The following is a 14,327-nucleotide window of genomic DNA, read 5'->3' on the forward strand; positions in this document are numbered from 1 at the left end:
CTCCTGCAGACTCCACCCATCTCTCCTGCAGACTCCACCCATCTCTCCTGCAGACTCCTCCCCATGTTCCAGGCTCTTTCACCGATCTGGATACCATGCAGATGTCTCAGCAGGCTATGTGTGCATCAATGTGGACAGCTTATCACCACCCCCAACTGACACCCCTCCCTTCCCGGTAATAAAGCTTCACCATTTGGCTGCAGCTGTGTTTTGGTGCTTACCATCTCTTGCACGGTGACTGCTATGGCCTTGGCCGTCTTCACCATGGTTGTCTGATAATCAACAAAGGATCCCTCTGGCTCCCCGATATGCTGCTCATCCAGCTGCCAGGAAAATAAGCAGGTTACCAGTACTAAAAAACAAGCAAGCTGATCAACAAGAGAGGAGAGAGGGGTGTCGTACTGGAGTAGAGAGAGAGGGGCGTGGTCCGGAACAGGAGAGAGAGAGGGGCGTCGTCCGGGGGGCGCCACACAGGAGAGGAGAGGGGGGCATCACCCAGGAGAAGACAGAGAGGGGCTTCGTCCGGGATAGGAGAGAGAGGGGCGTCGTCTGGGAGAGGGGCATAATCCGGGAGAGAGGAGAGAGTGGGGGCACCACCCAGGAGAGGTGAGGGGGGCTTCACCCAGAAGACAAAGCCCGAGAGAGCATAGAGAGGGGCGTCACCCAGGAGAGGAGAGAGGGGCGTCACCCAGGAGAGGAGAGAGGGGCGTCACCCAGGAGAGGAGAGAGGGGCGTCACCCAGGAGAGGAGAGAGGGGCGTCACCCAGGAGAGGAGAGAGGGGTGTCACCCAGGAGAGGAGAGAGTGAGGGGCGTCACCCAGGAGAGGAGAGAAGGGTGTTACCCGGGAGAAACTAGTCACCTGGGAGAGGAGAGAGGGGCATCACCCGGGAGAGGAGAGAGGGGCATCACCCGGGAGAGGAGAGAATGAGGGGCGTCACCCTTGAGAGGAGAGAAGGGTGTTACCCGGGAGAGGTGTCAGGAGGTGGAATATGGATTATGGGAAAAGGCGTGCAGCTGTGATGGGATAGGCGTGCAGCCGTGATGGGATAGGCGTGCAGCCGTGATGGGATAGGCGTGCAGCCGTGATGGGATAGGCGTGCAGCCGTGATGGGATAGGCGTGCAGCCGTGATGGGATAGGCGTGCAGCCGTGATGGGATAGGCGTGCAGCCGTGATGGGTGCAGCCGTGATGGGATAGGCGTGCAGCCGTGATGGGATAGGCGTGCAGCCGTGATGGGATAGGCGTGCAGCCGTGATGGGATAGGCGTGCAGCCGTGATGGGATAGGCGTGCAGCCGTGATGGGATAGGCGTGCAGCCGTGATGGGATAGGCGTGCAGCCATGATGGGATAGGCGTGCAGCCATGATGGGATAGGCGTGCAGCCATGATGGGATAGGTAGCCATGATGGGATAGGCGTGCAGCCATGATGGGATAGGCGTGCAGCCACGATGGGATAGGCGTGCAGCCACGATGGGATAGGCGTGCAGCCACGATGGGATAGGCATGTAGCCACGATGGGATAGGCATGCAGCCACGATGGGATAGGCATGCAGCCGTGATGGGATAGGCATGCAGCCGTGATGGGATAGGCATGCAGCCGTGATGGGATAGGCATGCAGCCGTGATGGGATAGGTAGCCACGATGGGATAGGCATGCAGCTGTGATGGGATAGGTAGCCATGATGGGATGGGTTGTTCTGCCCTCACCTTATTAATGGCCTGAGTGATGGAGTCCACCATTCCACCGACAGCTCCGGCTGCACTGGCGGCCTCATTCAGTGTTCCTGTCAGATCTTCCACCGCCTCATGCATCATCTGTGCTGCTTCATCTAGTGCCTCCTGGGTGTGACCGGCAATCTGCAACAGGAAGATGTGACAGTGACTTTTCCAATTTTCCCCCTCCCCCGATATCCTGACCCTCCCCCTGATATCCTGACGCCTCCCTCTGATATCCTTACGCCTCCCCCTGATATTCTGACTCCTCCCCCTGATATCCTGACCCTCCCCCTGATATCCTGACACCTCCCCCTGATATCCTGACGCCTCCCCCTGATATTCTGACTCCTCCCCCTGATATTCTGACTCCTCCGATATCCTGACCCCTCTCCCAATATCCTGACCCCTCCCCCGATTTCCTGACCCTGTCATCACCTGGGGAAGAGCCAGCATTGCGCCCTGTTCATGTACATGAGCTATTCTCCAAGTACCTCCATCCTCTGGTCTCACCTTAGGGTTTCCTCCAGCCTCCTTGGCAGTGTACAGCATCTGAAGAGCGGACTCAGCTAGTGTCTTGGTCTGATCTAGAAGGTTCATCTGCTGTTGGTGGTTGATGGTCTTGGAGGCAGCTCCAATGGTGGCATTGGTCAAAGGCTCAAAGTACTGAGCCATCTGAGACACCTGTGAGGAGATGTTGGACACATGAATAGTAAAGAGTGGCTTGAGGTTTTGGCTCATGTAATAACGTCACACCCACCTTGTGCCCGAGCTGTGAGGAGTCTGCCCGTGCTGCAGCAGCCAGAGGCTCGATGAGGTTACTGATCTCCTGGATGGAGGTTTGCATCTGGGTGAGGAGAGCCTGAGGAAGACATGAGGGGAGGAGTTACATGAGATGTCCACAAATCCTACAACCCGCCTCTCATACAGTGGTCTAAGCTCTCACCTCCTGCGAGATACCCTCCCGTGGCACCAGCTGCTGACTGATGGCCTCCAGTGAGGCTTGGTCCAGTTCTCTCACCGCCTGGTTCAGGAGCTCAATGGTATGGTCACACTCCCTTTGTCCTGGGGCCTTATCCCTGAGGAAAGAGGGGGGTGTGATCCAACAATTATGTGTAGAGGCAACAGAGGGTCTTCACTAGCAGGGGTTAAGCCATGACACACGTGTCACATACATCTACCACGCACACCCTCACAATGCAGTGCAAAACCACTGACACACTGCGCGGCCCTACAGACTGTACCATGTGTGATCTCAGAGACTGTATGATGTGTGATGTCAGAGACTGTATGATGTGTGATGTCAGAGACTGTATGATGTGTGATGTCAGAGACTGTATGATGTGTGATGTCAGAGACTGTATGATGTGTGATGTCAGAGACTGTATGATGTGTGATGTCATATGATGTGTGCGATCTCAGAGACTGTATGATGTGTGATGTCAGAGACTGTATGATGTGTAATGTCATATGATGTGTGCGATCTCAGAGACTGTATGATGTGTGATGTCAGAGACTGTATGATGTGTGATGTCAGAGACTGTATGATGTGTGATCTCAGAGACTGTATGACGTGCGATGTCAGAGACTGTATGATGTGTGATCTCAGAGACTGTATGATGTGTGATCTCAGAGACTGTATGATGTGTGATGTCAGAGACTGTATGATGTGTGTGCTCAGAGACTGTATGATGTGTGATCTCAGAGACTGTATGATGTGTGAGGTCAGAGACTGTATGACGTGTGATGTCAGAGACTGTATGACGTGTGATGTCAGAGACTGTATGACGTGTGATGTCAGAGACTGTATGATGTGTGATGTCAGAGACTGTATGATGTGCGATGTCAGCGACTGTATGACGTGTGATGTCAGAGACTGTATAACGTGTGATGTCAGAGACTGTATGACGTGTGATGTCAGAGACTGTATGATGTGTGATGTCAGAGACTGTATGATGTGAGATATCAGAGACTGTAATATGTGTGCTCAGAGACTGTATGATGTGTGTGCTCAGAGACTGTATGATGTGTGATGTCAGAGACTGTATGATGTGTGATCTCAGAGACTGTATGATGTGTGGTGTCAGAGACTGTATGATGTGTGATGTCAGAGACTGTATGATGTGTGATCTCAGAGACTGTATGATGTGTGATGTCAGAGACTGTATGATGTGTCATGTCAGAGACTGTATGATGTGTGATGTCAGAGACTGTATGTGTGATCTGAGACTGTATGATGTGTGAGGTCAGAGACTGTATGACGTGTGATGTCAGAGACTGTATGAACGGTGATGTCAGAGACTGTATGATGTGTGATGTCAGAGACTGTATGATGTGCGATGTCAGAGACTGTATGACGTGTGATGTCAGAGACTGTATGACGTGTGATGTCAGAGACTGTATGATGTGTGATCTCAGAGACTGTATGATGTGTGATCTCAGAGACTGTATGATGTGTGATCTCAGAGACTGTATGATGTGTGATCTCAGAGACTGTATGATGTGTGTGCTCAGAGACTGTATGAGGTGTGATGTCAGAGACTGTATGATGTGTGATGTCAGACTGTATGATGTGAGATATCAGAGACTGTAATATGTGTGCTCAGAGACTGTATGATGTGTGTGCTCAGAGACTGTATGATGTCAGATACTGCATGATGTGTGATCTCAGAGACTGTATGATGTGTGTACTCAGAGACTGTATGATGTCAGAGACTGTATGATGTGTGATGTCAGAGACTGTATGATGTGTGATCTTAGAGACTGTATGATGTGTGATCTCAGAGACTGTATGATGTGTGATGTCAGAGACTGTATGATGTGTGTGCTCAGAGACTGTATGATGTGTGATCTCAGAGACTGTATGATGTGTGAGGTCAGAGACTGTATGATGTGTGATGTCAGAGACTGTATGATGTGTGATGTCAGAGACTGTATGATGTGTGTGCTCAGAGACTGTATGAGGTGTGATCTCATAGACTGTATGATGTGTGATGTCAGACTGTATGATGTGAGATATCAGAGACTGTAATATGTGTGCTCAGAGACTGTATGATGTGTGTGCTCAGAGACTGTATGATGTCAGATACTGCATGATGTGTGATCTCAGAGACTGTATGATGTGTGATCTCAGAGACTGTATGATGTGTAATGTCAGAGACTGTATGATGTGTGTGCTCAGAGACTGTATGATGTGTGATGTCAGAGACTGTATGATGTGTGATCTCAGAGACTGTATGATGTGTGATCTCAGAGACTGTATGATGTGTGATGTCAGAGACTGTATGATGTGTGTGCTCAGAGACTGTATGATGTGTGATCTCATAGACTGTATGATGTGTGATCTCAGAGACTGTATGATGTGTGATCTCAGAGACTGCATGATGTGTGATCTCAGAGACTGTATGATGTGTGATCTCAGAGACTGTATGATGTGTGAGGTCAGAGACTGTACGATGTGTGATGTCAGAGACTGTACGATGTTTGATCTCAGAGACTGTATGATGTGTGATGTCAGAGACTGTATGATGTGAGATCTCAGAGACTGTATGATGTGTGATCTCAGAGACTGTATGATGTGTGATCTCAGAGACTGTATGATGTGTGATCTCAGAGACTGTACGATGTGTGATGTCAGAGACTGTACGATGTTTGATGTCAGAGACTGTATGATGTGTCATGTCAGAGACTGTATGATGTGTGATGTCAGAGACTGTATGTGTGATCTGAGACTGTATGATGTGTGAGGTCAGAGACTGTATGACGTGTGATGTCAGAGACTGTATGACGTGTGATGTCAGAGACTGTATGATGTGTGATGTCAGAGACTGTATGATGTGCGATGTCAGAGACTGTATGATGTGTGATGTCAGAGACTGTATGACGTGTGATGTCAGAGACTGTATGACGTGTGATGTCAGAGACTGTATGATGTGTGATGTCAGAGACTGTATGATGTGAGATATCAGAGACTGTAATATGTGTGCTCAGAGACTGTATGATGTGTGTGCTCAGAGACTGTATGATGTGTGATGTCAGAGACTGTATGATGTGTGATCTCAGAGACTGTATGATGTGTGGTGTCAGAGACTGTATGATGTGTGATGTCAGAGACTGTATGATGTGTGATCTCAGAGACTGTATGATGTGTGATCTCAGAGACTGTATGATGTGTGATGTCAGAGACTGTATGATGTGTCATGTCAGAGACTGTATGATGTGTCATGTCAGAGACTGTATGTGTGATCTGAGACTGTATGATGTGTGAGGTCAGAGACTGTATGACGTGTGATGTCAGAGACTGTATGACGTGTGATGTCAGAGACTGTATGATGTGCGATGTCAGAGACTGTATGACGTGCGATGTCAGAGACTGTATGACGTGTGATGTCAGAGACTGTATGACGTGTGATGTCAGAGACTGTATGACGTGTGATGTCAGAGACTGTATGATGTGTGATGTCAGAGACTGTATGATGTGTGATGTCAGAGACTGTATGATGTGTGATCTCAGAGACTGTATGATGTGTGATCTCAGAGACTGTATGATGTGTGATCTCAGAGACTGTATGATGTGTGATCTCAGAGACTGTATGATGTGTGATCTCAGAGACTGTATGATGTGTGTGCTCAGAGACTGTATGAGGTGTGATGTCAGAGACTGTATGATGTGTGATGTCAGACTGTATGATGTGAGATATCAGAGACTGTAATATGTGTGCTCAGAGACTGTATGATGTGTGTGCTCAGAGACTGTATGATGTCAGATACTGCATGATGTGTGATCTCAGAGACTGTATGATGTGTGTACTCAGAGACTGTATGATGTCAGAGACTGTATGATGTGTGATGTCAGAGACTGTATGATGTGTGATCTTAGAGACTGTATGATGTGTGATCTCAGAGACTGTATGATGTGTGATGTCAGAGACTGTATGATGTGTGTGCTCAGAGACTGTATGATGTGTGATCTCAGAGACTGTATGATGTGTGAGGTCAGAGACTGTATGATGTGTGATGTCAGAGACTGTATGATGTGTGATGTCAGAGACTGTATGATGTGTGTGCTCAGAGACTGTATGATGTGTGATCTCAGAGACTGTATGATGTGTGATGTCAGAGACTGTATGATGTGTGTGCTCAGAGACTGTATGATGTGTGATCTCAGAGACTGTATGATGTGTGAGGTCAGAGACTGTATGATGTGTGATGTCAGAGACTGTATGATGTGTGATGTCAGAGACTGTATGATGTGTGATCTCAGAGACTGTATGATGTGTGTGCTCAGAGACTGTATGAGGTGTGATCTCATAGACTGTATGATGTGTGATGTCAGACTGTATGATGTGAGATATCAGAGACTGTAATATGTGTGCTCAGAGACTGTATGATGTGTGTGCTCAGAGACTGTATGATGTCAGATACTGCATGATGTGTGATCTCAGAGACTGTATGATGTGTGATCTCAGAGACTGTATGATGTGTAATGTCAGAGACTGTATGATGTGTGTGCTCAGAGACTGTATGATGTGTGATGTCAGAGACTGTATGATGTGTGATCTCAGAGACTGTATGATGTGTGATCTCAGAGACTGTATGATGTGTGATCTCAGAGACTGTATGATGTGTGAGGTCAGAGACTGTACGATGTGTGATGTCAGAGACTGTACGATGTTTGATCTCAGAGACTGTATGATGTGTGATGTCAGAGACTGTATGATGTGAGATCTCAGAGACTGTATGATGTGTGATCTCAGAGACTGTATGATGTGTGATCTCAGAGACTGTATGATGTGTGATCTCAGAGACTGTACGATGTGTGATGTCAGAGACTGTACGATGTTTGATGTCAGAGACTGTATGATGTGTCATGTCAGAGACTGTATGATGTGTGATGTCAGAGACTGTATGTGTGATCTGAGACTGTATGATGTGTGAGGTCAGAGACTGTATGACGTGTGATGTCAGAGACTGTATGACGTGTGATGTCAGAGACTGTATGATGTGTGATGTCAGAGACTGTATGATGTGCGATGTCAGAGACTGTATGATGTGTGATGTCAGAGACTGTATGACGTGTGATGTCAGAGACTGTATGACGTGTGATGTCAGAGACTGTATGATGTGTGATGTCAGAGACTGTATGATGTGAGATATCAGAGACTGTAATATGTGTGCTCAGAGACTGTATGATGTGTGTGCTCAGAGACTGTATGATGTGTGATGTCAGAGACTGTATGATGTGTGATCTCAGAGACTGTATGATGTGTGGTGTCAGAGACTGTATGATGTGTGATGTCAGAGACTGTATGATGTGTGATCTCAGAGACTGTATGATGTGTGATCTCAGAGACTGTATGATGTGTGATGTCAGAGACTGTATGATGTGTCATGTCAGAGACTGTATGATGTGTCATGTCAGAGACTGTATGTGTGATCTGAGACTGTATGATGTGTGAGGTCAGAGACTGTATGACGTGTGATGTCAGAGACTGTATGACGTGTGATGTCAGAGACTGTATGATGTGCGATGTCAGAGACTGTATGACGTGCGATGTCAGAGACTGTATGACGTGTGATGTCAGAGACTGTATGACGTGTGATGTCAGAGACTGTATGACGTGTGATGTCAGAGACTGTATGATGTGTGATGTCAGAGACTGTATGATGTGTGATGTCAGAGACTGTATGATGTGTGATCTCAGAGACTGTATGATGTGTGATCTCAGAGACTGTATGATGTGTGATCTCAGAGACTGTATGATGTGTGATCTCAGAGACTGTATGATGTGTGATCTCAGAGACTGTATGATGTGTGTGCTCAGAGACTGTATGAGGTGTGATGTCAGAGACTGTATGATGTGTGATGTCAGACTGTATGATGTGAGATATCAGAGACTGTAATATGTGTGCTCAGAGACTGTATGATGTGTGTGCTCAGAGACTGTATGATGTCAGATACTGCATGATGTGTGATCTCAGAGACTGTATGATGTGTGTACTCAGAGACTGTATGATGTCAGAGACTGTATGATGTGTGATGTCAGAGACTGTATGATGTGTGATCTTAGAGACTGTATGATGTGTGATCTCAGAGACTGTATGATGTGTGATGTCAGAGACTGTATGATGTGTGTGCTCAGAGACTGTATGATGTGTGATCTCAGAGACTGTATGATGTGTGAGGTCAGAGACTGTATGATGTGTGATGTCAGAGACTGTATGATGTGTGATGTCAGAGACTGTATGATGTGTGTGCTCAGAGACTGTATGATGTGTGATCTCAGAGACTGTATGATGTGTGATGTCAGAGACTGTATGATGTGTGTGCTCAGAGACTGTATGATGTGTGATCTCAGAGACTGTATGATGTGTGAGGTCAGAGACTGTATGATGTGTGATGTCAGAGACTGTATGATGTGTGATGTCAGAGACTGTATGATGTGTGATCTCAGAGACTGTATGATGTGTGTGCTCAGAGACTGTATGAGGTGTGATCTCATAGACTGTATGATGTGTGATGTCAGACTGTATGATGTGAGATATCAGAGACTGTAATATGTGTGCTCAGAGACTGTATGATGTGTGTGCTCAGAGACTGTATGATGTCAGATACTGCATGATGTGTGATCTCAGAGACTGTATGATGTGTGATCTCAGAGACTGTATGATGTGTAATGTCAGAGACTGTATGATGTGTGTGCTCAGAGACTGTATGATGTGTGATGTCAGAGACTGTATGATGTGTGATCTCAGAGACTGTATGATGTGTGATCTCAGAGACTGTATGATGTGTGATCTCAGAGACTGTATGATGTGTGTTCTCAGAGACTGTATGATGTGTGATCTCATAGACTGTATGATGTGTGATCTCAGAGACTGCATGATGTGTGATCTCAGAGACTGCATGATGTGTGATCTCAGAGACTGCATGATGTGTGATCTCAGAGACTGTATGATGTGTGATCTCAGAGCAGAGACTGTATGATGTGTGAGGTCAGAGACTGTACGATGTGTGATGTCAGAGACTGTACGATGTTTGATCTCAGAGACTGTATGATGTGTGATGTCAGAGACTGTATGATGTGAGATCTCAGAGACTGTATGATGTGTGATCTCAGAGACTGTATGATGTGTGATCTCAGAGACTGTATGATGTGTGATCTCAGAGACTGTATGATGTGTGATCTCAGAGACTGTACGATGTGTGATGTCAGAGACTGTACGATGTTTGATCTCAGAGACTGTATGATGTGTGATGTCAGAGACTGTATGATGTGTGTACTCAGAGACTGTATGATGTCAGACACTGTATGATGTATGATGTCAGAGACTGTATGATGTGTGATGTCAGAGACTGTATGATGTGTGATCTCAGAGACTGTATGATGTGTGATCTCAGAGACTGTATGATGTGTGATGTCAGAGACTGTATGATGTGTGTGCTCAGAGACTGTATGATGTGTGATCTCAGAGACTGTATGATGTGTGATCTCAGAGACTGTATGATGTGTGTGCTCAGAGACTGTATGAGGTGTGATCTCATAGACTGTATGATGTTTGAGGTCAGAGACTGTACGATGTGTGATGTCAGAGACTGTACGATGTTTGATCTCAGAGACTGTATGATGTGTGATGTCAGAGACTGTATGATGTGTGATGTCAGAGACTGTATGATGTGTGATGTCAGAGACTGTATGATGTGTGATCTCAGAGAATGCATGTCTCTCATGAGCACTTATGATGCGTGTGCACAGTATCTCTGCACATGGTACGTTTGAGCAGACAATGGGAGATGAGGATCAGAGTAGGGAATAGTACAGGTCGGACACACAGACTTATGTAGACTGCTTGGTCTAATGTAATATCCACACATGGCAGGCCTCATCCTCTCCATACATCAGGTGATGGGCAGAGGGCGACTATCCATCTACATCCACTCATTCAAGCCATCTCCCCCCAGTGTTCCTGTACCTCATGTTAGTAATCAGCTTCTTGATGGAGTCCGAGACGGTCCTGGAATGTCCGGCCAGCACTGACCACTGCGGTGGATCTTTAGGGTTGGCGGCCAGAGAGCGGGCAGTCTGGATGAGGCCGGAGGAACTCTCCAGCATAGTTTGAGCAGAACTGATGATCGGCTCCATGGCTTGCAGACCCTGAAAAAGTCAGCCAATGAGAAGAGAGGAAGAGCCAAGGGAGCACAGAAGACCCCAACATTTCTGCTCCAGTTCTCACCTCCGGGGAGATTTGAGCTGGCACACTGGCAAACTCTGGATTGGAGGCAAAGGCGGTAAGGTTTTCCACGGCTTGGATTAGTGGCACTGTAGCTTCTCGACATTTTGCACGATTTTCATCGTTAAACGCTCCATCTAAAGCCTGGCAGAAAAAGAGGAATGTGATTTCTTCTATTGGTCTACGGAGATTCTCAGCCAATAAACGTCATTCTTCAACACGTCAAACATTATGCAATCAACACCAACACTGTGCTATGAGAATAGAAAATGGAATAAGGAGCTCTCAGTGTGACCCAGCGATCTGTGATCATCTTCAGCTCAGTGTCAGGAAGCATGATGGAGGAGGGACATGATGGAGGAGGGACATGATGGAGGAGGGACATGATGGAGGAGGGACACGATGGAGGAGGGACACGATGGAGGAGGGACACGATGGAGGAGGGACACGATGGAGGAGGGACACGATGGAGGAGGGACATGATGGAGGAGGGACATGATGGAGGAGAGACATGATGGAGGAGGGACATGATGGAGGAGGGACATGATGGAGGAGGGACATGATGGAGGAGGGACACGATGGAGGAGGGACACGATGGAGGAGAGACATGATGGAGGAGGGACATGATGGAGGAGGGACAAGACGGAGGAGGGACAAGACGGAGGAGGGACAAGACGGAGGAGGGACAAGACGGAGGAGGGACATGATGGAGGAGGGACATGATGGAGGAGGGACAAGATGGAGGAGGGACATGATGGAGGTGGGACAAGGTAGAGAAGATACGAGGGAAGGAACGATGAAGGAGAAGAGGACAACACGGGTTCTACCTTTATAGTTTTCACCAGATTGGCAGTGCTGTTGGCCACCTCTTTGGCAGATTGGACAAACTGCCTCTTGGCGACAGGGTTGGAGGTGTGAGTGGATGCCAGGCGGCAGGCATTGCACAGAGCCGAAGTGTGTTTAGCCACAATCGTGGCCGCTGACAAGACCTGTGAGGAAAGGACACAAACATGAAGGGTCATAACCATGGAAGCAACAAATTTCCGGCACCATCACTAGACTAGTCTTCAATATGTTTTAATGAGGTTTACAAAATCTTCCATCCATTGTCCACAAATTACAAGATGCAATACACATACCCATTTTCAGCTTCCACCGTGGGGTAATGTGGGAGCAGCGGTCCGCCTAACAACCGTTTCGCTTGATGTAAGCTTCTTCTGAGGCTCCGTGCCTTTGTGTGAGTCACACAATATATCGCTAGCACATCCAGCTCCCCCCCCCCTAACCATCTGTGACTGGGTACAGGCCTGGTCTCTCCTCCCCCTCTCACCTGTGACTGGGTACAGGCTGGGTCTCCCCCCCCCCCCCCCACCATCTGTGACTGGGTACAGGCCTGGTCTCTCCTCCCCCTCTCACCTGTGACTGGGTACAGGCTGGGTCTCCCCTCCCCCTCTCACCTGTGACTGGGTACAGGCCTGGTCTCCCCTCCCCCTCCCACCTGTGACTGGGTACAGGCCTGGTCTCCCCTCTCACCTGTGACTGGGTACAGGCCTGGTCTCCCCTCCCCCTCTCACCTGTGACTGGGTACAGGCCTGGTCTCCCCTCCCCCTCCCACCTGTGACTGGGTACAGGCCTGGTCTTCCCTCCCCCTCTCACCTGTGACTGGGTACAGGCCTGGTCTCCCCCTCCCCCTCTCACCTGTGACTGGGTACAGGCTGGGTCTCCCCTCCCCCTCTCACCTGTGACTGGGTACAGGCCTGGTCTCCCCTCCCCCTCCCACCTGTGACTGGGTACAGGCCTGGTCTCCCCTCCCCCTCCCACCTGTGACTGGGTACAGGCCTGGTCTTCCCTCCCCCTCTCACCTGTGACTGGGTACAGGCCTGGTCTCCCCTCCCCCTCTCACCTGTGACTGGGTACAGGCTGGGTCTCCCCTCCCCCTCTCACCTGTGACTGGGTACAGGCCTGGTCTTCCCTCCCCCTCTCACCTGTGACTGGGTACAGGCCTGGTCTCCCCTCCCCCTCCCACCTGTGACTGGGTACAGGCCTGGTCTTCCCTCCCCCTCCCACCTGTGACTGGGTACAGGCCTGGTCTCCCCTCCCCCTCTCACCTGTGACTGGGTACAGGCTGGGTCTCCCCTCCCCCTCTCACCTGTGACTGGGTACAGGCCTGGTCTCCCCTCCCACCTGTGACTGGGTACAGGCCTGGTCTTCCCTCCCCCTCCCACCTGTGACTGGGTACAGGCCTGGTCTCCCCTCCCCCTCTCACCTGTGACTGGGTACAGGCCGGGTCTCCCAGGTTCTGGCAGGCCATCTGAATAGCTTGATTTGCTCTGGCAAATTGTGTGGGGTCCACCAGTCCTTGCTGACCGGCCCGGCTGCTGGGATCCGACACGCCGACAAGATAGGCAGCCTGAGGAAAGGATATCAGGACGAGATTATATGAGCGCTAAAGGACTTACGAGCCGAAATATAAAAAAAAGTTCAGTACCTGTAGCCAATTTGAATGCAGGGAGGACGCCATCCGCGCCCTCTGTGCTGTTCCGCCGGGTCCCCACTGTTTAATAGCCCCACGGGCCGGGTCGAGCTCTCCTGCCTCCTCCAAAATGTCCCCCTGAGCTGGTCGCAGCTGCGCAGCTCTAGGGCCTCCGTGGCCAGCTCAGGTGGACATTTTGGAGGAGGCAGGAGAGCCCGACCCGGCCTGTAGGGTCGGGACCCGGCCCGGGGGGCTATTGAGCAGCGGGGACCCGGCGGAAAAGCACAAAGGGCGCGGATGGCGTCCTCCGGGCATTAAAATTAGCTACAGGTACTGAACTTTTTTTTATATTTCGGCTCGTAAGAATTTTAAAATGAGAACACACCCCTCTCCCCAGCAATACTCACCTGAGCCGCAGCTTCTGTCAGACCGCACAATGCCTTGGAGGCCGTGCCCACCGCGTCACCAAACTCCGGCATATTACTAGTCTTGGCGTGCTGAGAAATGCCGGCCATAGATTCACCAAGTACCTGAGGAGATTAACAGATCAGCATATGCAGGAAAACAACATACTTCCTTGTGTGCGTCTATTGCTAAATGCCCAACTGGGGCCAAGAATGCCTCCACCATAGACTGTGCTAGAACAGAGCCTCCACCATAGACTGTGCTAGAACAGAGCCTCCACCATAGACTGTGCTAGAACAGAGCCTCCACCATAGACTGTGCTAGAACAGAGCCTCCACCATAGACTGTGCTAGAACAGAGCCTCCACCATAGACTGTGCTAGAACAGAGCCTCCACCATAGACTGTGCTAGAACAGAGCCTCCACCATAGACTGTGCTAGAACAGAGCCTCCACCATAGACTGTGCTAGAACAGAGCCGCCACCATAGACTGTGCTAGAACAGA

The 14,327-nt window shown here is 49.3% G+C and overlaps 1 protein-coding gene across 1 annotated transcript in view; it reads right to left on the reverse strand.

Moving 5' to 3' along the window:
- TLN1 (talin 1) overlaps positions 1-14,327 on the reverse strand; it is a 325,769-nt gene that overhangs the window by 63,509 nt on the left and 247,933 nt on the right. The window contains exons 34-43 of the mRNA XM_068265810.1: positions 13,826-13,948; positions 13,212-13,355; positions 11,773-11,934; positions 10,949-11,089; positions 10,688-10,869; positions 2,661-2,793; positions 2,475-2,576; positions 2,228-2,398; positions 1,709-1,858; positions 222-323 (exon numbers count right to left, since the gene is read on the reverse strand). Coding sequence (XP_068121911.1) covers positions 222-323; positions 1,709-1,858; positions 2,228-2,398; positions 2,475-2,576; positions 2,661-2,793; positions 10,688-10,869; positions 10,949-11,089; positions 11,773-11,934; positions 13,212-13,355; positions 13,826-13,948 — 1,410 coding nt within the window. The remainder of the gene's footprint in view (positions 1-221; positions 324-1,708; positions 1,859-2,227; positions 2,399-2,474; positions 2,577-2,660; positions 2,794-10,687; positions 10,870-10,948; positions 11,090-11,772; positions 11,935-13,211; positions 13,356-13,825; positions 13,949-14,327) is intronic.

Source organism: Hyperolius riggenbachi, chromosome 1, assembly GCF_040937935.1.
Source record: "Hyperolius riggenbachi isolate aHypRig1 chromosome 1, aHypRig1.pri, whole genome shotgun sequence".
Classification (NCBI taxonomy): Eukaryota; Metazoa; Chordata; class Amphibia; order Anura; family Hyperoliidae; genus Hyperolius; species Hyperolius riggenbachi.